The sequence below is a fragment of the Podarcis pityusensis genome, assembly GCF_964106645.2.
Source record: "Podarcis pityusensis genome assembly, chromosome: 1".
Lineage (NCBI taxonomy): Eukaryota > Metazoa > Chordata > Lepidosauria > Squamata > Lacertidae > Podarcis > Podarcis pityusensis.
The window spans coordinates 84,757,355-84,784,654 of record NC_138028.1 but is presented as its reverse complement, the minus strand read 5'-3'; the positions used below and the strand labels follow the sequence as shown (position 1 = coordinate 84,784,654).

Sequence of the window (27,300 nt, the reverse complement as noted above, 5' to 3'; positions counted from 1 at the left end):
CCCATCCAGTTTGAAACCATACTGTACCCTGCTTAGCTTTGCAAATGTGCTAGCATTTTTATTACTGAGCCACTACAGTTGGAGTCTGTCTAATCAGACAAGAAGGGAGTGGGTGCAGGCAGTGAAGGTGGACCATTTGATGAACAAATCCAGCATGGAAAATTCAGCTCAACCGATGGGCATCATGGTGTGCCTGTTGCGGTATTGTAGTGGATGTGGGCACCCCATCGATGACCCTCCACAGTAGTTGAGGACATGCTGTAGACAGATTCCTTTACTTCTTGTTGCAGTGGGTGGCATTCAATGCTAGTCCTACACAGAGTAGACCCACTGAAGTGAACAAACATTCATTCATTTCAGTGGCTCTGCTCTGGACTTAGCCCAATACAATCCAGTGCAGCCCAAAGTTATTTTGACTTTGAACAGATGAGGCAAGTATTGCTAATGTGCAGTCTGTCCAGTGAGCAGCCAGTTCTTAGTGGGGCTCCGTTGATTCTCTGAATGTCACTGTTATCAGCTGAGTTTGTGAGGTAAATGTGGTGGTAGCTCCTAAATACCAGACCCTATTGTGTGTGTGGAATATGCATACCAGCCCCAACGTGACCCACACCCCACTCCAGAGCACGAAGGAGAAACATTTCATTGACCCTTTCCTGAAGCACAATAGGGTTTTGTGCATCTACATTAATAGAATGAGAAGCTGTTAAGCAGGAGATGATTCTCCCCAGGTAGGCACACAATAATAAACAAGGAAAGCAGACACCCATCAAGGATGATACAATTCTGGGGCATCCTGATTTAGGTGATGGTGTTTTCATAAATGATCCATGACATGGGGGTCTTGCAGCCGCTCTTCAATCTGCTTTGGGTCCATACAATGAAAAGTGATATACACAAGCCTCAAATAAGTAAAATAAATAAATGAGAGCACCTGCTTTCTCTCCAGAATGAACCCCTATGCTGGCCTTGTGGACTGCCTGCGTGCCACCTGGCTGACGGGAAAGACACGTCCCATGGAGTATCGGCAAGGGCAGCTGGAGGCCCTGAATCGCTTCCTGGAGGAGAGGCGGTCAGATCTCCTGCATGCGCTGAATCAAGACATGCGAAGGGTGAGTGTGGTCATCCAGATCAGAGGAACCACAAGGGTTACGGCATGGTGTGGCTCTTCAGCCCAGAATGGACTCTGCTAATGTATTTTCTTTCTTGCGTCCTCTGTACAGCCCCATTTCGAAGGGGAGGTCGCTGAGGTTGCCTTCACAAGGAGTGAGGTGAACAATGCCCTTAACAACCTGAGCTGCTGGATGAAGGATGAGAACGTGAGCAAGAACTTGGTAAGGAGGCTGAGTTGAGAAAAGAGGAAAGATGACCTCGTGTGTTAAATGGGGAGAAAAGTCTAGGAGCTGTGCTCATTAAACTGGGGGTGGATCTTGTATCTGTGCAGTGCCCTTTCAAAACTGTTATATGGATGTTCTGTTCGAAGGAGTCATTTAACTCATTCACTATTATTACTGTACTGTATCTATCTATCTATCTATTTGTATGTAAGGTCTCAAACTGGGGCCTCCAGCAGCTAGTCTCCTAGTGCTTTAGTTCCTGTGCCAGCAGCACTCAAATTCCCACGGGTTTAGTAAGATCACATAAGTGCCCCATTTTAGCTATGTTGACTGAATGCATTTTCGCACTAAAGATCAGCAATGGTTGAAATGCACATTCAGGCTTTCATTTCTACAACTTGCTTCACTCTTCTTCACTCTGCTCCACTTGCTTCATAGATTGTTGTGTGTGCCTTCACTTCCCTATAGGCCACCAAGCTTGACTGTGCCTTCATCCGCAAGGACCCGTACGGCGTGGTCGTCATCATTGCACCCTATAACTACCCCATCCATCTTCTCTTGGTGCCTCTTGTGGGGGCCATCGCAGCTGGTGAGTGAAAAACCATCAGAGGTCCTCCATCTAGTGCTTCACAACATCTCCCTTCTTTCACTGGTCTCTTTACAGCAGCAGCGACTGCTGCTCCTTGTTTCCAGGCATGCTGTAGTCTTTCTGTACCCTGTCGTTATGGTAATGTGTCCCTTCTCTCCCACCAGGGAACTGCGTGATTGTCAAACCCGCAGAGCTAGCCCGCCACACTGAAAGGCTTCTTGCCGAAGCGCTGCCTTGTTATCTTGACCCGGTGAGTTCCTTGGTTCTTTCTTGTTTTCTCAGAGCACAACTGATGCCAACTTACTGGACACGCCTTCTTCCTGCTCCTGAGCATTACAGTTGTCTTCCTTCCCCGGTGTGATGGGTATTGTCAAGTGGTGGCGCAGGAGCCACCACTGAACTATCTCTCAGGAGGGGGGTGGTGGTAGTGGTTAACTGAATTGCATAAGAGGAGCTGTGCTGGATCTAGTCCACAGTAGCCAACCTGATCACTATGGGAGGTCTGCCAGGGAGGAATGAGCACACCATCACTTTCCTGCCGTTGTTCTGCAGCAACTGGTATTCAGAGGCTCACTATCACTGATCTTGGGGAGCTGCACTCTTCATAACAATAGCCACTGGTAGCCTTATCCTGCATGAATTTCACTAATGTGAACCTTCTCTTATTTTACAGGAAACCTTTGCTGTAGTGACAGGTGGCTCTGAAGAGGTAACCAAACTCCTGGAGAACCAGTTTGATTACATCTTTTTCACAGGTGATCTCTCTTTTTTTATGTAAAAAAACCACCTCCATTTTTATTACCATCACCCTTTATATAGTGCTTATAAAATTAAAGCATCCTCATAAGCCACATCCCAACAGAATGTCAGATCTCCACTTTTAAAAAAAAAAAAAACCTTGATCTTGGAACGGCAGTAAATTATGAAAAATTAAATATGGGCTATGTTATTTCCAGAATTCATTTTTACACAGATTCTTTCTTTAAGCACATGATTTGGGGTTATCTTGGTGCAGAATGTGACGTGGGAATTTGGGGAGTAGTGTATCTCTCTCGTGACTCCACTAAATCTTGCCATCCCTCTGCAGGGAGTCCCCGCGTGGGAAAGATTATCATGACAGCAGCAGCCAAACACCTGACCCCATTGACTCTGGAGCTGGGGGGCAAAAACCCCTGCTACGTGGATAAATGCTGCAATTTCCAGAACGCGGCCAACCGAATTGTCTGGGGGAAGTTCTTCAACGCTGGCCAGACTTGCATTGCACCAGACTATGTGATCTGCACCATTGAAACGCAGGAGAGGCTGATGCCTTGCCTGCGCCAAGCTATCCGTGAATTCTACGGTGAATGCCCCCAGGATTCGCCTGACTTTGGCCGTCTGATCGACGATAAGCACTTCCGGCGCCTTCGAGCATTCCTGGAATGTGGCCGAGTGGCCATTGGTGGAGAGTCTGATGAGTGTGACCGTTACATTGGTGAGCAAGTGACCTGCTGACAGGGAGCCTGGGGTGGGAAAAAGACCGGAAGACCCTCTTTGATATTCCCCCCCTTTTTATTTTTGACATTTATATCCTGCCCTTTCTCCCTAAGGAGCCCTTGGCAGTAAACAATGTAACAAAACAGAATTAAAATATATTAAAAACATTTAACAACACAAGAGGAGCCCTGGTGGATCAGGCCAAAGGCCCATCTAGTCCAGCATCTTGTTCTCACAGTAGCCAATCAGATGCCTAGGGGAAGCCCACAAGCAGGTCCTGAGCACAAGAGCACTCGACCCACTTGCGCTCCCTAGTAACTGGCATTCAAAGGCATATTGTGGGCTTGTGCACTGGGAAGTGCAGCCTTGGGTGAAACGAAGGCCATGGCTGAATTGGAAGGCATGGGAGCAATCTGAGAATATAATGTGTCTTGATGCAATCTTCTGCCTGCAGCCCCCACTGTACTGGCTGATGTGAAGGAGTGGGAGCCGATCATGCAAGAAGAGGTCTTTGGGCCCATCCTGCCCATTTTCACTGTGGGAGACTTGGACGAGGCCATCCACTACATCAATAGAAAGCAACGCCCACTGGTTGCCTATGCCTTCTCCTGCGACTGCAAGGTATGCTTTAGGGGTAAAGGTAAAGGTAAAGGTAAAGGTAAAGGTAAAGGGACCCCTGACCATTAGGTCCAGTCGTGGCCGACTCTGGGGTGGCGGCGCTCATCTCGCTTTATTGGCCGGGTCATGTGGCCAGCATGCCTAAGCTGCTTCTGGCGAACCAGAGCAATGCACAGAAATGCTGTTTACCTTCCCGCCGGAGCAGGACCTATTTATCTATTTGCACTTTGACGTGCTTTCCAAGTGCTAGGTTGGCAGGAGCAGGGACCGAGCAACGGGAGCTCACTCTGTCGCGGGGATTCAAACCACTGACCTTCTGATCAGCTTTAGGGTTAGAGCTCTCCTAATCCAGGAAGTTGGGGATGGTTACAGGAACGTGACCCAAGCTTGCCAACAGCCAGAGAAGTGTGTTGCTGCTTTCAAAATGTGCTTATGCTTGGCTGTATCAACATTGGTATAATGTCCACGGAGCAGCTCCCAGCAGCATATCTTTGCATGCCCACAGTGTTTAAACAGTGCACCGGTGGCAAGGAGGCATGTTGGACCTCCAGATTCTTTGTAACATACAACAAATGTTTGTGTATATGGTAAATGCACAGCCCGATGCTTGTTTCTTAAGAAGTGAATTCCATGGAGGTAAAGAAGACTTAGCTACAGCATTATTAAGAAACATGTTGGGGCTTACTTCCATAGAGGGTTGCAGCCTTGTTTCCCAAGTAAGTATGCATAGGATTGTAGCCTGAGCAAGAAAGAACAATCTATATTTGTCCCGTGAAAATCTGTGACCACAGTGAATTCTGACAGCAGTGAATTTGCTCTGACCTACAGACATAGAACCTGAGGTTGTTTGTGGTTGTGATGGACAAGGATACAAACACATGCCCACTAAGCCTTTTAAAAAAATAAAATAAAAAGTGTACTGAAGTATCTAGCTATACACAGAACAAGAACCATAAAGTGGTGCTACAAGTAATCTAGTGTGCAGCTGTTTGAAAAATAGTTTGCAGAGCAGTAGTTCAGAATTTGGTCTATGGCCAACTCTCTTCCTATTTATTCCCCAGTCCCTTAGCTTAACATTAAAAGGTGATCACCAAGTGACAGAAAGTAGAGCTGAGGATTTAGGGTTTTAAAAAACCAGCAAGTGTGCCATATCATTTCAGTTTTGTGAACAGTTTTGTGAATAGTAATTTTGGAGCAAGAGGTTCATTTGCCAGACTGGCAGCCCAACTACCTTTGCAGTGAGTGAGGGAGTGTGGCTGAGACACGCTAGAATGCCTTGCTGGTGTACTTGAAGTTATTAACATCTTTAATAGCTGTGGTGGCGGAGACTTTAATCAGGCTTCAAAGCAGCCCGTAAATACACCAGTTATTATATGTATCAGTGGCATAAATCACACACAGAGGCTTTTGGCTTCTGGACAAAAGACAGTGTGTTCTGTAAAACCGCCTTTCAAGATAAATCCTTCTTCCTAGCCAGAGTTGCTGGTAAACAGCAATTCCTGCACTCAAGTAGCATGAATATCGGGAGAGCTTTGGATGTGGGGAAGGTGACAGTGTTAGTGTCCGTGTACTTCCTTGGATAGTGGCTTAGACATTGCAGTATAGTTCCATTCCCCCACCTATCTGCGAGATTTTGAGCCCACTATTTCTTTTTTAAAGAGGAGGGAGTACCCAATGCTTTGTATATTTTAGTTTTAAAAGATCTCTGAAGGGTGTGCACCCTTTTGTCTGATGCTACTGCAAGCTCTCTTTCTCTTTCTCTCTCTCTCTCTCTCTCACACACTCACACACTCACACACTCACACACACATACATACACACATTCTTTCAGAATGCAATGTCTTGTGCTAGCCAGTGAGAAGGTGAGTGGAAAGGTCCTAGACTGCATGAAAATTCTAGAAGCTAACTTTTGTGCAGCATGAATGAATAAAGAACAATAGCTCAATTTCAAAAATTTCGTATGTCACATGAACAGTGGCAAAATGGCCATTCCAACACAATTCTACACACGCTCATGTGAAAGTTAGTTCCACTGAATTAAGTGGAGGCTTACTGTGCAATTCAAAGTGGGGAAATCTGCAAGAGGTCAGACACGCTCGTGATTTACCCCATGCAACGTCCACAACATCCAAACCCCTCCTAGCCAGCAGACCTAGTGGTCTGGATTGCTCTTTGCTGCTCAGGAAAATCTGTATAGCATTTCAGCTTGAATTTAATGTGCTGCAAGACTCTTTGTTGTTTTTGTTCAAAATTTCAGTTCACATTTAAAATAAACCACCCTAACCCTTGAAATGTGATATATTGCATAAGTGAATTAAGATCCCTATACAGCGCATGGGAACAATCCATTGGGAGAAGTTCTTATACAAATGCCATTGAAATGAATGGAAACTCTGCCACAGTCCTAAGTGTCAATTCATGCCCCAGATGTGTATGTTTTTCATAGGCGCATATGAAGCTGCCTTAAACAGTCAGGTCACTGGCCCATCCAGCTCAGCATTGTCTCTACCTAGAGATGCCATCAAACCCACTGAGACTTTCTATATACAAATCAGCTCTGCCGCTGAGTTGAACCTCACCCTCCCAGCCCCAGTAAAGGGGCAGCGCTGCTTTGTGGCAACACCATGTTTGCCAACAAGGATTTGCTGGGCAGTGAGCTGCGGCCGATCCCAGATCCCTTGTGACTTGGCTTGTATTAGACTCACAAAACCTCGTTTGCTGAATTCATTCACCAAATGGGCACTGAAAACAGTTGGATGATGTATCTTCAAAATGTAACACGCGCTACTGTTTTCCTGTTTGGGGTGACTGGGCTGCCTCTGAAACGTAAGCTCCGGCCGAAACTGCTGCAAATGGCCAGCAGATGGTGCTAGTGCAGCAGACACCTATTATTTCATTTTGACATGTATTTGCACGCACGTTTTAGTTCTTCTGTAAACTTTCCCACTCATTGCCTCTGAGTTGTATGTAATTTTATTTTTAAGAATCCAGAATGCAAGGGGTCCGTTTATTAACAGAGGACTGCAACTCCTGCAGTGCATCAGCTGTGCGCACGTCTTGCAGTTCCTTTAGATCAGGGGTCAGCAACCTTTTTCAGCCGTAGGCCGGTCCACCGTCCCTCAGACCATGTGGTGGGTGGGACTATATTTTGAAAAAAATAAATGAACGAATTCCTATGCCCCACAAATAACCCAGAGATGCATTTTAATAAAAAGCACACATTCTACTCATGTAAAAACACCAGGCAGGCCCCACAAATAACCCAGAGATGCATTTTAAATAAAAGGAAACATTCTACTCATGTAAAAACATGCTGATTCCCCGACCGTCCGCAGGCCGGATTGAGAAGGCAATTGGGCCGGATCCGGACCCCAGGTCTTAGGTTGCCTACCCCTGCTTTAGATTTAGCAAACTTCTAGACAGTAGCCCCGCAGCATTTGATATTGCATCCTTTAAAAGTCAGAGCTCCTGCTATGATTGTCAGAGACACTACTGAACACGATCTCCCCTGGATAGCTCAGTTGGTTAGAGTGTGGTGTTAATAATACCAAGGTTGCAGGTTTGAGCCCCATATGGGACATTTGCATATGCCTGCATTGCAGTTCACAGATGATTTGCTAGACACTGCCATCAGTACAGAAACTTTTAGAAAGGACTAAGAGAACATGAATGGAGAAACCCTATTAAATGTATCGACTCACAAAAACAGACAGTACTCAGTGAGCACTACCTCATAGGGTAAGGGACTTTCCATTTGGGTTTTGAGATGCAAAATGTCAATAAACATCTATTATTGGAGCAAGTTTGATGATGCAGCTCTGAAGAAAATAAATGGTTGGAAGTGTCTCTAATTACAAAAGCTAATACCTATCAAACCCCAAACTTGAGGCTACCAGGGACAAGGCCCTTGATATTCTTCTGCTCTTTTTCTCTCCATAGGTTGTGAACCACGTATTGAATTGTACAAGCAGTGGCAACTTCTGTGGCAATGATACCATTATATACTCAACATTGGTCTCCTTACCATTTGGTGGCATAGGTATGAAGAAAGCCTTTCTCCCCCATGTTGTCTCTTTCCCCTACCTCTGCACATGCTTCCTCCCAATTTGATACTCCTTCCTTTTCCATGGGTGAAGGCCAAAGGCCTCGAAGGTTTCCATACTGCTCTTGGTGCATTTGTTGATTACACACACAAAATGCAAAATAGAAAAGGGAATTAGCTGCAAACACGCATCCCAGCGTGCCATTTGGAAGCTGTAGTCTGGGGATCTGCTGGCAGGAAGGGCTCTAGGCTTTGAACCCATCCTTTACCAAATTATAGCAATCCTTCTGGGTTAACTTTGTTGTTGTGGAGCTGGAAGAATCACTGTTCAATTCAGGCCAGGTTCCAGTACCTCTAGTTCCAGAAGTAGTACAGTGGTACCTCGCAAGACGAAAAACTCACAAGACGAAAGAGTTTTTCATTTTTTGAGTTGCTTCGCAAGACGAATTTCCCTATGGGCTTGCTTCGCAAGACGAAAAACAAAAACGTCTTGCAAGTTTGTTTTGATTGCAATGATTTTCAATGCATTCCTATGGGAAACCGTGCTTCGCAAGACGAAAAAACTCGCAGAACGAATTAATTTCGTCTTGCGAGGCACCACTGTAGTTGCTTCATATTCATAGGTACTATTTGTATACTGTGATGGGACGATGAGCTGCTTGTGTGTAAAATCCTAGTCCCTCAGAGTTTGGTCAAGTTTGCAAACCTCTGTCTGTAACGGAGCCCCTTAAACATGGCTCCGTCAGTCGCTGGCAGATTCCGACAGTGGTTGCTTTCGGAATCGCTTCCAACATAAAAGCTCCTTAACGGAAACACGTCTTCTGGACTCTCTGCGTGACAGTTTCCGGCGAGGAGTGGGTGTCCCTACAGGAGGTCCTGAAACCTCCCCACTGTTTTCGCTGGAAGTGTCTCTGAGCCATCCCTCCAGCTCCCTTTCCCTCAGCCCAGCTCCTCTCCCCCTACTGGTTCCCTCTTCAGCTGCTGAGTCTCTCCCAACCTGTGTGAGCCCTTTCACTTCCCTTCCTTCCGATGGCAGTTCCCTGACATCCACCTCCCCTCCAGGGCCCCCTTCATCCCCTCTCGCCCCCTCCTCTACGGGCGGTGAGGAGGCAAAACCCCGGAATGAACTTCCTTCATCTTCCGATGTCCCGAACACTTCTCTCCACCTGTTGCGGTTCCTGGTCTCGAAGTACTCCTCCTCCTCAGAGTCCATCTCCCCTTCCCCTTCCGATTCCGAGAATCCTTCCAACTCCTCCTCCTCATCGGTGGTCCCAAAGTATTCCCTCCGGAACCTCTCCACAGGCTGAGGTTTCCTTGGGAACCTTTGATGGAACGTTTCTATCAATACCTCGTCATTGATATCTTCTGCCATTACCCAAGTGTTTTCTGACTCCGGTTCTCCTTCCCACGCTACCAAATACTCCACCTGATTCCCCTTCCATCTGGCGTCGAGGATTTCTGCCACATGGCTGCTGCATTCCCTTTCTTCTATGACCGGTCCCCGAGTGGCCATCCCTTCTCGTCCCCCCTCATACGGTGACAGTAACGACCTGTGAAATACTGGGTGCAGTTTCATGTGGTTGGGTAACCGGAGCCTGAAAGCCACTGGGTTGACCTGTTGAATGACCTCAAAGGGACCCAATCTCCTGGGTCTTAATTTCTTACAACCTCCTTTGAACGGCAACCCTTGGGTTGACAGCCACACCCTATCTCCCACCCTTATGGTTTCACCTTCCCTTCGGTTCTTGTCTGCCTGCCTCTTGTATTCTTCCTTCGCCCTTTCTAAGTTGAGTTGGAGCTGACGATGGATTGCTTCCATTTCTTCTACAAAATGCTCGGCTGCCGGGACACCCCATCTCTCCCCTTCTCCCCCTGGGAAAGCCCTGGGATGACACCCATAATTAGCCAAGAAGGGGCTCATCCCTGTGGACACATTCTCGGCATTGTTGTAGGCAAATTCCGCCAGCGCCAACTTTTCTACCCAGTCATTCTCTCTGTCATTGACATAACACCTCAGGTATTGCTGGAGGACCCCGTTTGCTCTTTCCGCCTGCCCGTTGGTTTCAGGGTGCCGGGCAGTCGAAAAGTTGACCTCCACCTGCAGTAAGCTCATGAGCTTCCTCCAGAACCTGGAAGTAAATTGTTTTCCTCGGTCTGAGACCACCCTCAATGGCACCCCGTGCAACCTAAAAATGTATTCTACAAATAACTTCGCTGTCTCTTCCGCCGTGACTGCATGCGAGCAGGCTACAAAGTGGCACATCTTTGTTAGTAGGTCTACCACCACCATGATGGCTGTTTTCCCCTTGGACTTCGGCAGATCAGTCATAAAATCTATCGACACTGCCTCCCAAGGTCGTTCTGGGGTTGGTAAGGGTTCTAATAGCCCCGCCGGTGCCCGCCTCTCCCCTTTGGCTCGCTGGCATTGCTCACACCCTCTTACATACTCCCGTACATCTTCCCTCACCTTAGGCCACCAAAATTCCCTGGTGACCAACCACATGGTTTTGTGTTGTCCAAAATGCCCCGCCGTGGGGCTGTCGTGCAACTGCTTGAGTACCCTCCCCCTTAAGTCTCCTTCAGGGATATACAGTGCCCCTTTGTAATACAAAGCTCCATTTCTTTCCTCGAAACCCCCTGGTTCCTCTCCCTCACCCCTAAGACCTCTGAGCTTATTCTGGGCGTATTCATCATTCTCTGTTTCCTCTACCAGTTCTCTTTGTCCCACCAATGCCGCCCCACACACCCAGCGGTCCTCTGGAATGACATGTCTCTCTTCGGGTGCTCCCTCCTCCTCCAAATATTCAGGTTTGCGTGAGAGAGCGTCCGCCCTAATGTTCTCTGGGCCTGGCACGTAACAAATCTCAAAGTTAAATTTGGAGAACTCCTGGGCCCATCTCACTTGCCGTTGGTTGAGCACTCGTGCCGTCCTCCAATACTCTAGGTTCTTGTGGTCAGTGCACACTTGCACCTTATGTTGTGCGCCAATTAGCAGGTGCCTCCATCTCCGGAACGCCTCATGAATGGCTAGTAGTTCTCGGTCATACACCGTGTAGTTCCTCTCGGATTTGTTCAGCTTTCGCGAAAAAAAAGGCACACGGTCTCCACTCTGACTCCTCCTTCCCTGGCTGCAGAAGCACCGCCCCAATCGCTCTGTCTGATGCGTCAGTTTCCACTCTCATCGGTTTTTGTAAATCCACATGCAGGAGTTGTTGTTCCGAGGCGAAGGCCCTTTTTAGTTCCTCAAATGCTCGCTCCGCCTCCTCAGTCCAAACGAACTTCTTCTTACTGCTGAGACAGTCCGTAATGGGCGCCGTCAGGTGGGCAAAGTTTCGGATGAACTTACGATAGAAGTTCCCAAATCCTAGGAACCTCTGCACATCCTTCCTTGTTTTGGGTGTTTTCCATTCCAGCACCGCCTGGACCTTGCCGGGATCCATGGCCAATCCCTTGTCTGACAGGCGATACCCCAGGAATTCCACCTCCTTGGTATGAAACTGACACTTCTCCAGTTTCACCCACAGCTGGTTGGCTTGCAGCCTGCTCAACACTTCTCTGACGTCTCTCACATGCTGCTCCTCATTCTCAGAATACACCAACACGTCGTCTAAGAAGGCCACACAATTCTTGTAAAGCAAAGGCCCCAGGACGTGGTTCATAAACGATTGAAAGCACGCGGAGCCTCCTTGTAGGCCGAAGGGCATAACTAAATATTCAAATGCCCCCAAAGGGGTGAACATGGTGGTTTTCCATTCATCCCCCTTCCTTATTCGTATCAGGTTGTACGCCCCCCTTAGGTCCAGTTTAGTAAAAATCTTTCCCTTCCTGACCCTTGTCAAAATGTCGTCAATCCTGGGCATAGGGAAAGCCACTGGTTCTGACACTGCATTTAAGGCCCTGAAGTCACACACAAGCCTCGGCTTGTTCGTGTTTTTTTTATCCACAAAAAACACTGGGCTGCCCCCCACCGCCCTGGACTCTCTGATGAACCCTCTCTTCAGGTTCTTGTCAATGAACTCTCTTAGCTCCTGCATCTCTCTGTCTGACATGGCGTACAGCTTGCCTACAGGGAGCTGTGCCCCAGGGAGTAAATTGATTTGACAGTCAAAGGGTCTATGCGGGGGTAATTGGTCAGCTTCCCTTTCGCTGAAGACGTCGCGGAGATCTGCGTATTGTCGTGGTACCTTCACGTTCTCCGTTACTTCAGTCCCTGCTAGGGTGGCTTGGGCCCCTGCCAAACCCTTTCCCTCCTTGCAGTGTTCTAAGCAATGTGCTGAACCAAAAGAAACCACTCTCTGATGCCAGCCCACCAGCGGATCATGTAACGCTAGCCAGCTCATCCCCAATATAATGGGAGCTCCTCCCAAGGTGGCCACATTAAACGCTATCAGTTCGGTGTGCCTTGCCACCTTCATTATCATTGGGACGGTCTGCAAGCTGACTTCTCCTCCCAACAGCTCCCTGCCATCGATCGTGGTCACCTGCAGGGGGTTGCTTAAAGGGATCGTCTGTATCTGGTGTTCAGCTGCAAACTCTTTGCTCATGAAATTGCAGGAGCTGCCTGAGTCCAACAGCGCCTTTATCTTTAGAGGGTGTCCGTTTGGCAGCTCTAGCGCCACTTCTATCACTAGGGCGGGTTTAGGAGGTTCTGGCGTGGGCACTTTCACTGCTCTTTGGCCTGACTGCTGTGCCCCGACGGTGGCAGCCAGGCGTTGGCTTTTACTTGCTTCGGTATTTCTTCCTCTCTTCCCTCCACAGCTCCTACCATCCCTTGCCATTCCTTCCTCTGGGGGCAGACTCTGGCAAAGTGACCTGGCTGTTGGCAGAGATAGCATTTCCGGGCGCCTTTTCCCTCCTTCTTTCCCCCCTCACTGGGCTTTGAAACTGCGCGCGCGCGCGCTGTTCCGATTTCCATCGGCTCTGCCGGCGGGAAAGTTGGCTCTGGAATGTCTGGAATGCGGAACTCCTTCCAACGTTCCCCCTTCCCTTCCCGCCTCTCCAATGCTCTCGCCTCCTGGCGCGCTCCTATGGTCAGCGCTGATTTGGTCAGCTGGTCCATAGACTCCGCCCTGGGCGCCCGGGAAAGTTCGTCTTTCACAGCCGAAGAAAGCCCTTCTTCAAAAAGCATTTGAATGGGTTCCGCCGATAGATCCCACCCCAATTTATGGATCAACATGGTGAATTCAGTCCAGTACTCACGGACAGATCGGCTCCCCTGTTTGCAAGCCATTAACTGTCTGCGGACCACTCCCTGTTCAATATCGCTGGAAAACATCAGATCCATGGCGCGAAAGAACTTCATCGTGTCCTTTAGGACGTCACTATTCGCTGCCATCAGGGGTCTAACCCAGTCTCTCGCCCCCTTTTCAAGATGCCCAATCACGAAAGCCACTCTTGATTCCTCGTCAGGGAATTCATCAAACTGCAGATTGAGGGCATATTGCATCTCTGTCCGAAAGCCATGATAGTCTTTGGGCTCCCCCCCAAACTTCTGCACCAATCCTGGTACCTTTCTGACGAGCTGGGTGTCTTTCCCCTTTTTGTCTGCATCCTGAGCCCTCCTCTCCTCAAGCCTCGCCGTCTGCAGCGCTAGCTGGACCTCCAACACCCGGTACCTTTCTTCCAGGCTTGGACCCGCTCCAGCTCCTGCTTCTCCGGTTCCGGCTGGGTTGCTCATGATGCCTTCTCCTGCACAAGCTGCTCACGAAGACTGTCGGAATGCTGTGATGGGACGATGAGCTGCTTGTGTGTAAAATCCTAGTCCCTCAGAGTTTGGTCAAGTTTGCAAACCTCTGTCTGTAACGGAGCCCCTTAAACATGGCTCCGTCAGTCGCTGGCAGATTCCGACAGTGGTTGCTTTCGGAATCGCTTCCAACATAAAAGCTCCTTAACGGAAACACGTCTTCTGGACTCTCTGCGTGACAGTTTCCGGCGAGGAGTGGGTGTCCCTACAGGAGGTCCTGAAACCTCCCCACTGTTTTCGCTGGAAGTGTCTCTGAGCCATCCCTCCAGCTCCCTTTCCCTCAGCCCAGCTCCTCTCCCCCTACTGGTTCCCTCTTCAGCTGCTGAGTCTCTCCCAACCTGTGTGAGCCCTTTCACTTCCCTTCCTTCCGATGGCAGTTCCCTGACATATACATACACATTACACTTTTGCAGCATATACACCAAGATAACCTGTGTCTCCATAGGAATATGGCAGCTAATTTTTGTATTCAGATCTGCCAGAATGCAGCATCTCCTTCCTCTCCAGTATTCATATGGCAGGCTTAATCAAAGGAATGTGTTTCACATGTCCAGCACAATCCTGTGCATGTTTACTCATACATTAGCTCCATTGTGCTGAAGTCTTGCTCCCAGGCAAGAGTGCAGAGGCCTGCAGCTGAATTTCTTTACATTTTTTTAAAGCTGGTTATTATTTTTTATGTGCCACACCATGAATCATTTTCACTAGTGATAGTAAAGTGGGAAGTCTTGACGAACATCAGAACACAGTATCCAAGTATATACTGTTTGCAGGTAGAATCAGGTAATAAGAAACTAGATTATCTTTAGTCAATGATTTTAGGTTGTGATGGATTGCCAAGTGGGTTCAAAACCCTGAAAATGGCTTGAAGATAAACATCAAGGGCTGTGATAAGGGAACTGTTTCTGAGCACACCTGCTGCAATCTGCCTTGGAGAAATTGATGATGATGATGATGATAATAATAATAATAGTAATAATAATAATAATAATAATTTTATTATTTATATCCCACCCATCTGGCTGGGCCATGCCCAGGCTGTTGGGCAAACACCAAGCTTTTGCCAGGGAGCAGGATCTGAACCGTATGCTTTTTTCTTCTGTTGCAGGATACAGTGGCTTAGGCAAGTACCACGGCAAGTTCAGCTTCGACACATTCACTCATCAACGTGGTACACTCTTGCGCTGCATGGGATTGGAGGCAATCAACACCGTTCGCTACCCTCCCTATACCGAAGGCAAATTACAATTGTTGCTCTCCCTTGTTGACATCAAGCGTAAAGGCATGTGCACCTTGCTGTGAACTCCATGAATCACATATGCCTTCTGGCCCCAGGAGCTGCTGGAAGAATTTAGCTGCTGGAGACAGAGAAGATTGTTTTATCTGGCTCTCTCCTCGCCTCCCAATAAGGCACTTGCCTAAACTCTTACCTCCTGGAAAAGCCTTGCCCCATTATCCTGATTACTTGCTACATGCCCTCCCCCCCTCCCCTTTTTCTGCTCCCCAGTTTTGGTGGGTCCAATGCCTAGCTGGTGGTTATATTTTGATGTCATACAATGTATAGGACCACCTACTTCAGTTAACTAAGTACTTGCAAGGTTTTTGCAGTAGGTAAAATCAGAGTTTGATTTCCCTTTTAACAGAGTTTTATGAAGCTAATTACTGATTTAATGTCCATGATCACCAATTCCTTTGTAAAGACTGGTGAACACTGTACACTGGAATAGCTATCCTCACAAATATATCTGTATCTGTATGATTTCTTAAGGAGTGATATTTTCATGGGTGAAAGTAGAGGCCAATTAAACCAATTTAATTCCAAGAAGATCCAAAGTTAAATCCATGCAACTTCTTGTACAGCCAAATCTTCTTTTAGTTCTATACCCTCAATGCAGTCATGCACTATCACTTAGATGCACCCCTTATAGTAACCACAATTCTTCTGATATCCGTTTCTGTACATTAGCCACATCCTTAACTCAGATTCCTCATCCCATCAATAACTTCTGCACTAAGCAATCCTAAGCATCTGTACTCAAAAGTTAATTCCTACCAAGTTCAATGGGGCTTGCTCGCTAGTAATTATGCTTATGAATGCAGCCTTATTAACACTGCTTGCATAACTGAACATTTTACAAGTAAATGTTTTATTTCTGTAATAAAGATCTTGCATCAAATCTAACCAGTTGTTCACTTGTATTATTCAAATGGTGCCATCAGTATACTTAGCATAGTAATTTCCTGCCCCAAGGAACAGAAAGGGACCAGTAGCAGTACTGAGTGAAGAAATCATAAATGGTTCCTAACAAGGAAATTTCCATCCAGAATGTCTGCTTATCCATGTTATCAGGTTTCTTCATCAATCATAATGAATTTTTTAAATGAATGTCATTCTCTGCATGTTCTCAGATTCCAAGTTTTCTCCACCTTTTCTCCACTGGCTGAAAGACTGAGCCCTCAAAGTGGGTTGCACAGGAGGAAGCTGCCTATCATTCACTTGTAGTTATGATCACAGCTACACATATGTATATGTGTATTCATTCCTATTTGCACTACATACAACTGGAAATCAGATATGTGCCTATTTTGTAATTAAATCTTTTTTTAAAAAACTGCAATTATATATTATTACTATTATATCCCACCTTTTTCCCTGACAGGGACTCAGTGTGGCTTACAGCTAAAATAGGTGGGCATATAGCTGTTTTTATGTGGTAATAAGGCCCATAGTACCTACCGTATTTTTCGCACCATAGGGCGCACCTGACCATAGGGCGCACCTAGTTTTCAGAGGGGGAAATCAAGGAAAAAAATATGACACCCCCCCCCCCAGCTCTGGGAGCAGCGGACAGGCTGCAGGCAGCCTGTGCGATTCTCCCAGACCTTCGTCCTGCTTTTGCGGGAGGTGGGGGAATTCCCGCGGCAGAAGCCGCGCAACCCCTTTAAAGAGTGTGCGGCTTCTCCTGGCTTTCCTGGGAGGTGGGGGAATTCCCTCACCTCTCGCAAAAGCCCGCAGAAGCCGTGCAACCCCTTTAAAGAGTGTGCGGCTTTTCCTGGCTTTTCTGGGAGGTGGGGGAATTCCCTCACCTCTCTCAAAAGCTGGCAGAAGCCGCGCGCTCTTTAAAGGGTGCATGGCTCCTGTGGGCTTTTCTACAAGGTGGGAGAAGGGACTGATGCGGCCCTTCAGTCCCTTCTCCATCCTGTGGAAAAGCCCGCAAGAGCGTACGGAGCTTGTGTGCGGCTCTTGGGGGCTTTTCCCGCCTGCCTCCCCCCTGCCTTCGCTCCATAGGACACACACACATTTTCCCTTGCTTTTTAGGAGGGAAAAAGTGCGTCCTATGGTGCGAAAAATACGGTATTTATATCAAAACAAAAGTTATTGGTATACTCTTGACACAGCTATCTCGCTAACTGGTTTGTATGGATATTTTGAAGAGGAGAAATGATCATACCAATATGAAATCATTCAACTTACCAAGGTACTCTGCAATTGACTTCAAGGCAATCTTATTGACAGAGAGGAACTTCAAAAGAGAATACGTTAAACCACTGAATTACGAGTAATCAGGAGGGACTGTGTTACTGTGGATAGGACTGGACAATGGATTTTTTATCATAGATGTTAACTAGCTTACCGACGTCAAGATGTTTTTCGTGAACATTCACTCGCAATAACATAATAGCCCCATACCTTCTACATCTCCTTTCGTTCTGACCTCACTTTACAATAACCCCAAGGATTCGTGCACATGCTGCAACTCAGGATAGCATTTCAGGCATCCAATGGAGCAAACTAGTCCACTAAAGCTTATGCAATTTGTTAGTTTTCAAGGTGCCTCTGAGGATAACACGGAGGTGGCGGGGAAGAACTCGGAATGCTGCGCTGAGCTGGTTGGAGGGCGGGGGGTGGAGAAGAAATACAGTAATTAATGTAGCAAATAAATAGATAAGATTTTTTAATGTACGCTTCGATTCACTTCGCTTGCTAGTAAAAGTCTACGCTGCAGGGAGACCCGCAGCGGCACCACGCGAAGACGGAATTCCACGAACCTTCACCAAAGCATCTCTGCCAATCCCTGCGGACTTTTAAAAAGCTCGCAGCCAATTACGTACTGTTATTGTCCGCGTCATCAACCCACCCTTTCCCCTCAAAACATTCCGCCCCTTCCTACCCTTCCATCCAACCAACCAACCAACCAACCAGCGAAGAGATCCCGCCTCTTCTCGGGGAGCTCCTAGCCAATGAACGTTCAGAAAAGCGGCGATTGGTCCCAGTTCTTACTCCCGCAAGCCACCGGCTTGGAGCGGAGCTGCGGTCTCTGTCGCGGGTGAGTTCCTTGGCGTCCTTCTTGACGCTCCGTGACGCCGGGCCGAGCGCGCGCTTTCCCCCCTCCAGGCTCCCGGAAATTCTATCCGCGCGAAAGGAGGAAGGAGAGGGGCGGAGGGAGGGAACGGAGCCCGTAGCGGCGCCTGTGCGCCGGGGACCTTCACGGGGGCGCCAAAGGACATGGAGCTGCGCATGCGTGAGGCCGGCTGAGGTTGTGACGACGCATGCGCCTGGTGGGCCTTGAAGGAGCAGGCAGGGGGATGTGCGCATGCGGATTTATTCTGCTCCTATGGCTGAGGGGAAGGCCGAATTGGCACCGCCCAGGAGGCGGGAGAACAGGAACCAAGGCCCCGCCCCCTGAGTTCCACATCGACCCCTGCGCCCCACGTTGCGCTTTCGGTAGCCTGAGTAAGTGTCAGCAGCGCCCTCCCCAGGGCTCATCGTCGTCTACGACGGGAGGGCCGTGCTAGGCCCCGGGTGGGCAGGGGATTCCCTCCCGCTAAGGAGCAGGGGGCGCCTCGCAGGTGCGGCGCCCCTGGCTCTGGGATGCCTCTGCCCGGTCCTGTGTGGGCTGCTGACCGGGATTATTTTAACATTTAACTATAGCAGCCTGTGCACTCTGATAACTTCCCCACTGGGTTGCTGCAGTGTGAAAGTGCTGGACTTGCTGCTGGTGAGCTATGGGACTCAGTTTGAGGTGTTGGTACACGTGTACAAAGCTCTGAGTGCTTTAAGACTCATGGGTATGGCTCCCCCCCCCCCCGGCACCTGCCAACTGGGTTTTTGCAGTCTGCAGGGAGGCCAGACTTGTGTCCTTGGGGAATATTGAGGCACCAATATTTTGCATTGCAGTTCTAATTTTGTTTTTAATGTTGCATTCTTATTAGCTGCACTGGGCTCTCATGAGAGAAATGGTGGGGTGTAGATAATAAAATAATATCTGAATGACTGCTGTCCTTTGCATTTTTAAAGGGAGAATAGTCATTGTTTTCCTGGCCAATAAGCCTTCAGTGCAACCTGAAATTTTCTTTGTACTTTTCCACAGTCTAACCCAGTCAACAGTTCAATCGTATCTGTGCGTACTCAGAAGTCTCACTGTGTTTGTAGGGATTATTTGCTAGTAAGTGAACATTGGCTTGTATAATAATCCTACATATTATGCTTAGAAGTAACAGCTGGTTTGTTCAATAGGGTTTACTTCCAAATAAGTATGTATAGAATTGTATGTCTGCATAATGCCACCATCACTCCATATTAAGATTATGACAAATTGCATATGGGGACTTCTTCAACATGTCCAGAAATATATTTTTTTCTTGCCCTCCTTTAAAAAAACTTTTAACATCTGTTTTTTTGAGTCCTGGTGAACTTGGATCACTTGCAATTTTCCTGTGGAATATTTTAATTCATCATATGAAACACAACTGTTGATTGCTGGATTAACAAGATTAGGTAACGGATTTAACTGGATTTAACCAACTTGATTACTGCTACCTTTTTTTTTTACAAAAATGTTTTTGTTTTCCTTCCTTGTTCCCTTTGCAGAGGAGTCCTAGACTCAGGTTGAACATGCCTGTGTTGTGGATAATGCGCCAAGCTTCCCGAATAGGTAGGCTGCAACAAAAAAGTCATTCGAGTTCAAAGTTGGCATTTGATCAGAATCCAAGAAGGAATATTTGTTTATGTAGACCGTAAATCCATAGAAATAAAGTTGCAATGACTGATGCTGTCTAATATCCTTGAAGAAAAAACAAAGGGAAGTCTACCACGGGTGATGAAAGTACACATCTTGTTGGATTTTGAACAACTTCTCTGACACCTCTTATGATAGTATATTTAACTGTTTTGAAGAAGTATTTTAGGAAAGTCCTCCAGTGTTCTCGCTGTCTCCTAGTTGGATTCTACAGTTGAAGAACCTGAAGGGAACAATACAAATTCTGTGCACACATTGTGGATGCCATTGTTCTTGTGCAAATCTTGAAGACTGTGTGGTTGGAACTTAATTGTTTGTAATACTTTCCTAACACGACCTTTATGGTCTACATAAACCCCAAGTGCTTGAGCCAATTTTGTAGCATTGGCCTGCTTAAAGGCACAACATAGGTTTTGAAGTGCTTCTGGTAGAATTCTCTGGAAAGGTAATTGCATAATTTCATTGCAAAATGTACATATAAATCGCAAGATTATGGACCTACACTGTAATAAAAGTGGCATATGAATCTGACTAAATAATGGTGCTGTGGTTCTATGCTCCTTTGGGACTCTGGGTCTAGTGTTTCTACTCTTATTTAGCATGTTGCCCAACTTTTCTGTTCTCTAGGGACTCCAGTATGCTTAAGTCTTACCCGACATCTCAGCAGCACAACCCCAAGAGCTTCCTACAGTAAGTACATAATGGTGTTCTCTCTGTCTGAACTACTTGAAAGGATAGTTTAGATCATTTGTCTCTAGAGGTTGGTCCTAGAGGCTCTTCTTGGGGGCATAGATATGAATTTTGATAATATCTGCATGTCCCCAAAAGTGACACCACACGTGAACATTTGGGCATGAATGTTTCTCTTTGAAATCTTTGTTTTAATGAATATTAACATGGGAAATTCTTCGTAGGAATATATTACAATTAAATCTTTGGTGTTTTTGGACAGCAACAGCTTACACTTTTCTGTTTTGGCTGCAGAATATGTAAATCTAAGAGAGGAGCCAACAGACATGAAATCCATTACTGACAAGGCTGCACAGACCGTCCTGTGGACAGAACTTATCCGAGGTAAGAACCAGAATGATGGTTGGAATGGCTGAGCTGATAAAGAAGAGAAAATAGTTTTGTAACTTCGAGCAGTTTGTCCGAGTGGGCATGAAGGGGAAGACTCTAATATGCAGTCCTAGAATGGATTATCCAGAGAACTGGCAACCTCCTCATATCCATGGTCTCCACAGCAGTTTTGTCCTGAACCATGACGAGGTATTATCATCTCATGCTGACCGTAACTACAGGCAACTCTCAATTTACACACATTCAGTTGGCGTGCTGTGTCTTTCCCCTAGGTTTTCCCAACATTATAGCTATATGGAAAAGTGGAAATAGTGCCCTACCAGGGCATTATTTGCCATTGAGCTAGGTAAAGGTAAAGGGACCCCTGACTGTTAGGTCCAGTTGCGAACGACTCTGGGGTTGCGGCACTCATCTCACTTTACTGGCCGAGGGAGCCAGCGTACAGCTTCCGGGTCATGTGGCCGGCATGACTAAGCCACTTCTGGTGAACCAGAGCAGCGCACGGAAACAACATTTACCTTCCTGCCGGAACGGTACAGTGGTGCCCCGCAAGACGAATGCCTCGCAAGATGAAAAACTCGCTAGACGAAAGAGTTTTCCGTTTTTTGAGTCGTTCCGCAAGACGAATTTCCCTATGGGCTTGCTTCGCAAGACGAAACGTCTTGCGAGTTCTTGCGAGTTTGTTTCCTTTTTCTTAAAGCCGCTAAGCCGTTAATAGCCGCTAAGCCGCTAATAGCCGTGCTTCGCAAGACGAAAAAAACCGCAAGACGAAGAGACTCGCGGAACGGATTAATTTCGTCTTGCGAGGCACCACTGTACCTATTTATCTACTTGCACTTTGTACCTGGTGGTAATTGTGACTTGTTCTAGGTAAGCAGGCAAGCTGTAGCACTGCAACAATTGGAATATTAAATCTAGTTTAGTTCTAGGTAATTTATTTAGCGGTTAAATAACTGTCTTAAAATTTGTTTGAGCTCTGTTGTTGACATGCTCCCAAGTTTGAGGGTGAACTGTGTATTTAAATAAAACATCTGCTTTGTCCTTTCCCTCAGGCTTGGCTATGACCATGAGCTACCTCTTTAGGGAACCTGCCACCATCAACTATCCCTTTGAGAAGGGTCCCCTGAGTCCCCGCTTCCGTGGGGAGCATGCTTTACGCAGATATCCATCTGGAGAGGAGAGGTGCATTGCCTGTAAGCTTTGTGAGGCTGTTTGCCCTGCTCAGGTAAGGCCCTTGTTATCCGCTCTTTGCTTCCTTTCTGATGTGGCAGGTGACATTTGTAAGCCTATGGAAAGCTGCAAGCCATTTGGGAGATAAACTCTCACACAACCTGTATGGATTGGGTAATAGGGCCTATATATAGTCCTGTTCAGATTCTATTTGTGAGTAAATTCCATATCCGTGGGACCTACTTTCTTTATCTGAACTACGTGAATGTCCATTCTCTTCCATTTGCATGCAGCTGGTAGCAAGAAGTGAAATAGTTTGTCTACTTGGTGCTACAATGCTGGGATAAAAATGACAATGTATAGTAGATCACTTGCTTCTGCTACACATCCATGCGTGCACATACCCTTGCTGAGCTAGTGCTTGAAATAGGGTTTCCTTTTTGAGCAGGATGGTAGGCTCTTGTTGAACTACTGTGTTGACTGTGACATCCCTCTAAGCTTGGGTCCCTTCTCTTCCATGGCATCTTTGCAGTTCTGTTGAATCCCTGAGCCTCTTGATTGCAAATGAGGTTGCCTTCATTCCAGCAGGGATAAACTTGCTGTTGCTCCTCCTCTAGTTCAGCATGGGTTTTCAAGGCTTCTATAACTGGGGCTTGGGGAATGCCACATGCTAGTGAGTTACGTCTCTTTCTCCCTCACAGGCAATCACCATTGAGGCAGAGCCCCGTGCTGATGGCAGCCGCAGGACCACTCGCTATGACATTGACATGACCAAGTGCATCTACTGCGGATTCTGCCAAGAAGCTTGTCCAGTTGACGCCATTGTGGAGGTGAATGGGCTGGGTGTTTTCAGGCTAATGAAGAGGTGCTATTACATTTGCCCACTTTCAATTTGTGTCTAGAAGATGGAGCTACTCAGAGAAAGAGTATGCAGTATGAACATGTCTGTGTATACATGTAATTTTTATTTGACTTCATCCTCCATTCTGTGTTATGCAGGGGCCCAACTTTGAGTTCTCCACAGAAACACATGAAGAGCTTCTGTACAACAAGGAGAAGCTGCTCAACAATGGTGACAAGTGGGAAGCTGAGATTGCTGCTAACATACAAGCTGACTACTTGTACCGGTGATGGAGCACTTACTACAACCCTCACACATCCTCACCAGCCGAAGCCAAGTCTGCAATAAAGGGCATGCACTCATTGTTTGTCTCCCTGTGTCTTGAGAATGAGGAAGACATTGTTGGCAAACTTTTTGAAGATAATGTAGAATGCAGAGTCCTACTTGGAGAGGAAAGGATGAGGGGGCACACGATCCATCTTTTCTTTTAATGTAGGAGTTTTTATTGCTCTAAGGGGGGAAATTTAAGAGGCAGTGTAAGGGTGCTGGTCTGGGAACAGTTGATGGATAAGGTGAGAGAAAGGAGAACCCAGATTTGTTTCGTAGACCTTTTCTGTTGGAAAGATTATTTACTCTTATATTTCAGGTAGTGGCCTCAAACCTTTTGGACAGGTGTGTATATTTGGAATTTTGGGGGGGTGTCATGTGTGGAATCACAAAATGGCTTTTATGCAGGGCATGGCTCCCATTTCTGGTAGGGTAGGGGCCCCAAACACACACTCCTCAGACTCTGTGAACATGCATGCGCACAAACCACACATAGTTCCCATCTGCACAGATTCCTGTCCTTTCTCTCCACCTTCCTGCCACAGTTGGCTTATCTGAGCTTCTTCATTTCTCAACTCTCACCAGCTTACCATACAGCAGCAGTGATGGGGCTCCTTTTTTTTTTTTTTTACAAAGCAAACAAGGGTGTGCTGCAAAGCACTGGCCTCCAGCTTGCACTTATCTTCATTTTGTGGGAATGCACTTGGGCCCATGTGGGACACTGAGAAAGTGTGGGAAGATGGCAGCTGCTGGAGGCCAGCGCTTCACTTTACAGTAAGCCCTGGGAACCACTGCATTCAGAACATTGTGGAATCAATTCAGATATTCTGGAAAACTTGTTCAGGGTTCCATCAAGTTTAGAAACATGATGCAGGCAGAAAGCTACCTTTCTCCAATGTGGGCTAAGCAAGAACCTTCCCCACTGACAGAATACCTTTTCTCATAAAGTATGTTTTCTCACATGAGAGAGAATTTTAAAGAGGTAACTTAGCTCCCTCCATCTAGGTGCATTCAGTTTGGTGCAGTTGTGGGAATCCTATGCTGCATGCTTTATTTCAGAATATCTGAATTGGTTCTGAATAGAGTTGAAAAAGCTGTTTTTGTACTAAGATAGCTACTGCTCAAAGCATTCTTATCTCTCTGTTCTGCAGTGAAAGCTTTGTCAGTACTTGCTTGTTTAAGATATGCCTGAGTGGATAAAGGAGGGACATGCACTCAACTCATAAAAGTCTTGCTTTGAGAAGCGGGCACAACCTTCAGCTGTTTAGCTGCTTATTGTCCAGAAGATGGAGAATTTTTATCTGCTTCTTGCATTTTGTTCAGTCCTAGAAACCCCGTTTTCCATGCAGAAAGAATAGTTTTCTTTTGTTCACATTGGTGTGCACCACTATTGGTCTATACCATACTTATGGGAGTTCCAGTAGGCATCTCAGGAGTTGGGTTGCATTATCTCTGAACTCTGACAATTTAAGCAGCCTTGAAAAACAAAAATATCCTTTCTCTCCCACCCCCATCCTCTCTTAAGGATGGAGCCAATTTCTTCTGCTGTTGGAACATGATCTGAGTTGTGTTGAACATTTTTGAATTCCTGTTCTGATGCAGTGTTGTCACGTAGCTTTTATTTCTGTTGTGACAGAGCACCCACCCTAAATTCTGGAAGCTCAGGGTTGTGTCACTGGCCCTGTGGATCAGTAGCCTATATACCGTATATTTCCGTGTATAAGACTAGGTCCCCCCCCCTAAAAAATAATGTCAAAAATTAGGGGCATCTTATACTCTGGGCCATCTCCCCCCATTTTCTTAAATCTGAGTCCCCAAAAATAGGGGGCACCTTATACATGGGGGTGTCTTATAGACGGAAAAATTCTGTAATTTTCTTCTACCAACAGCATTTTTAAAACTATCAGCACTTAGAAAAAAAGATATGAATTATGAGTAGGAATGGGGAAGGTTGAAATAAAGCAGTACTGGTGCAAAGAGAAAAAAATCCCTACTTACAAATATTGTAAGCGTATTGATAACAATTTACTATTGATAAGCATTTCATCTCAAAAGTACACTGGGTTCTGCATACAATTGTTTATCACAGTGCTGGCTCCTTCTGATGCACTGATTATCACCAGGAGGAACAATAGCCTCCTATCTGCATACTACTGTTTCAATCAGTTCTATCCAATAAGGTCTGCATGACCTGCTAGTTCAGTCTATAGTAACCTGCTTAAGATTCTTCCTAAATGCTTTCTCTTCTCATTAATATACACACCATCTCCTGTACAGGACAGAAAGCTTCAAACACTGGACAGTTGAAGGGTGCCACTATGAGGCTGGGGGAGGGAGGAGACTGAATGCTGGGAGTGGGAAGTTAGTTCCCACCACATTCCAGGCAGGAAAAGGTAGATAGCAGTGTATAAAATTGTGGTTGTGTACCTCCAATAAGCATGAGAAGCTATCTGATTAGTGGCAAACATTTCCTATACTGTATTTCCACTGATACATTTTTAGTGAGGATGAATCAGTATGTATAACCAAACCTGAAATAGTATTTGAGACATGTCATGGGAGAAAAGGAACTAAGAGGGAGTCAAATGCTTTTCCATTGGAAAAAATGAAACTTGTAAACTGGGCAGCTGGTGATGAGTAAGTCCTCAAGCAAGCTGGCATTTCCACATGTGTAGCTTTTCAAATCAAAATGACCATATAATCTCTTAACATAGCGTGAATTGTATTTAGAGCAAAGTTTAGTTGAATACCTTGGTTTGAACATGTATATGTCATTGTATAAAGGAGGATAAAGGATTGTCATGATGGAAGTGGACAGTAGTGTGTTGCTTATTTATAATAAGGTGGAGGGGGCTAGTTGTCACAAAAGCTGCTGATGAATAGCTCGGGGCTACAGTAGCACAACCCTAGTTCAGTGGAGCATTTGTTAAGTTGTGCACACATCTTAACAGGCACCTGAGGCATCTGATTGTTGTAAAACAAATTACGGTGCAGAACAGCATCTGTATATAATTGCTCCACACAGAGTCAACATTTTTATTTGAGTATGGCTCCAATAGCTCTCTTATCTTAGGTTATTGCCAGCTCAGCCCTCATCAGTGTATATGTGAAGCTGTTTAGCACCAGTGTGCACTGCTTTACACTTACATTTAGCTGCATTTGCCATGTTATTGTCTATCCATTTTAGACAGATCCTTTGGAGCTTTCATTCATTTTATAGTCCCTCATTCGGAATAATGTGATGTTGTCAGCAAACTTGGCCACCTTGCTGCTCACCCCCAACTCCAGATAATTTATGTACGGTATGTTGAATTACCGATACTGGTTCTTGGAGAGATCTATTTCTTATATTCATGTGCTGTGGTTCTGTTTGACCAATTACCAGTCCATAGAAGGATCTGTCCTTTATTTTTTAGCATGCCAGAGGTTCCTTCTTGCTGTATGGTATTCAAAGAGCTTCACCAACGTTATATCATAAACAGAATAGTCCTGCAACACGTGTTAGTATTCTCCCCCCCCCCCGTGCTGCTAATAATTGCAATATAAACTAGGACTAGCTGGGAATCTCCAGCCTACAGGCCAGACTTGGCCCAGTAGAATTTGCCATTTGGCCAGTGAGGTTGTTTTCCCCTGAAACCATGTAATAATCAGGTATAGCACTGGTAAAAATGCAGAATTAATACCCTCCCTTCTCATTGTGCATCAGCTGATTCATTAGGTTATGAATAAAAGCTACTAATAAATGATTGTAGCCCACTCCAGCGTGGCATAAGATCCCAGGCTAAACAGCATCTTTATCTGAGCTATTCAAAATACCAGACCACAAAGAGAAATAAAGACTTGAAATAAAAGGGCGTATTTTAATGGGGTTGGAAAACTTCCTGACACCATCTCTCTGGACAGGGAACACCCCTTGTGCACAGCAAGTCACTAGTTCAACGTCTGCCACTTTGTGAAAAGCTGCTTGAGGGATTTTTCATGTTGTTTGGCTGCCTTTTTTGTATTATTTTTATGTTTATACCTCATCTTTCCTTCAAGGACGGTGTATATCGTCCCCATT

The 27,300-nt window shown here is 46.2% G+C and overlaps 2 protein-coding genes across 9 annotated transcripts in view; both read left to right on the top strand.

Annotated features, from left to right (window-relative positions):
• Positions 1–15,984, top strand: part of ALDH3B1 (aldehyde dehydrogenase 3 family member B1) — a 31,509-nt gene extending 15,525 nt beyond the window's left edge. For all 5 annotated transcript variants that reach the window (XM_081003455.1, XM_081003458.1, XM_081003456.1 and 2 more), the window contains 9 exons: positions 947–1,109; positions 1,221–1,331; positions 1,803–1,923; positions 2,088–2,173; positions 2,597–2,678; positions 3,011–3,397; positions 3,854–4,020; positions 7,957–8,056; positions 14,911–15,984. In XM_081003455.1, coding sequence (XP_080859581.1) covers positions 947–1,109; positions 1,221–1,331; positions 1,803–1,923; positions 2,088–2,173; positions 2,597–2,678; positions 3,011–3,397; positions 3,854–4,020; positions 7,957–8,056; positions 14,911–15,104 — 1,411 coding nt within the window. In that variant the 3' untranslated portion in view covers positions 15,105–15,984. The remainder of the gene's footprint in view (positions 1–946; positions 1,110–1,220; positions 1,332–1,802; positions 1,924–2,087; positions 2,174–2,596; positions 2,679–3,010; positions 3,398–3,853; positions 4,021–7,956; positions 8,057–14,910) is intronic.
• Positions 15,985–17,807: 1,823 nt separating this feature from the next.
• On the top strand, positions 17,808–23,276 carry NDUFS8 (NADH:ubiquinone oxidoreductase core subunit S8). 4 transcript variants are annotated; one of them, XM_081003744.1, is made up of 8 exons: positions 17,808–18,130; positions 19,175–19,249; positions 19,675–19,738; positions 20,450–20,512; positions 20,807–20,896; positions 21,955–22,127; positions 22,774–22,902; positions 23,072–23,276. In XM_081003744.1, exons 3-8 carry the CDS (start codon positions 19,699–19,701, stop codon positions 23,201–23,203), a joined length of 627 nt encoding a protein of 208 aa, XP_080859870.1. In that variant the 5' UTR covers positions 17,808–18,130; positions 19,175–19,249; positions 19,675–19,698; the 3' UTR covers positions 23,204–23,276. The 4 variants fall into 4 exon arrangements, with proteins under 4 accessions (XP_080859870.1, XP_080859867.1, XP_080859869.1 ...); XM_081003743.1 differs by lacking the exon at positions 17,808–18,130 and adding an exon at positions 18,366–18,537; XM_081003741.1 differs by lacking the exon at positions 19,175–19,249 and having other exon boundaries at positions 18,006–18,130.
• Positions 23,277–27,300: the final 4,024 nt, after the last annotated feature.

What these genes read in the sequence shown, in the direction of transcription:
- NDUFS8 (XM_081003744.1), top strand. Translation starts at nt 19,699, where the DNA reads ATGCCTGTGTTGTGGATAATGCGCCAAGCTTCCCGAATAG. An exon ending in AACCCCAAGAGCTTCCTACA is followed by an intron (nt 20,513 to 20,806) that starts GTAAGTACATAA and finishes TTTTGGCTGCAG; the next exon opens with AATATGTAAATCTAAGAGAG. An exon ending in GTGGACAGAACTTATCCGAG is followed by an intron (nt 20,897 to 21,954) that starts GTAAGAACCAGA and finishes CCTTTCCCTCAG; the next exon opens with GCTTGGCTATGACCATGAGC.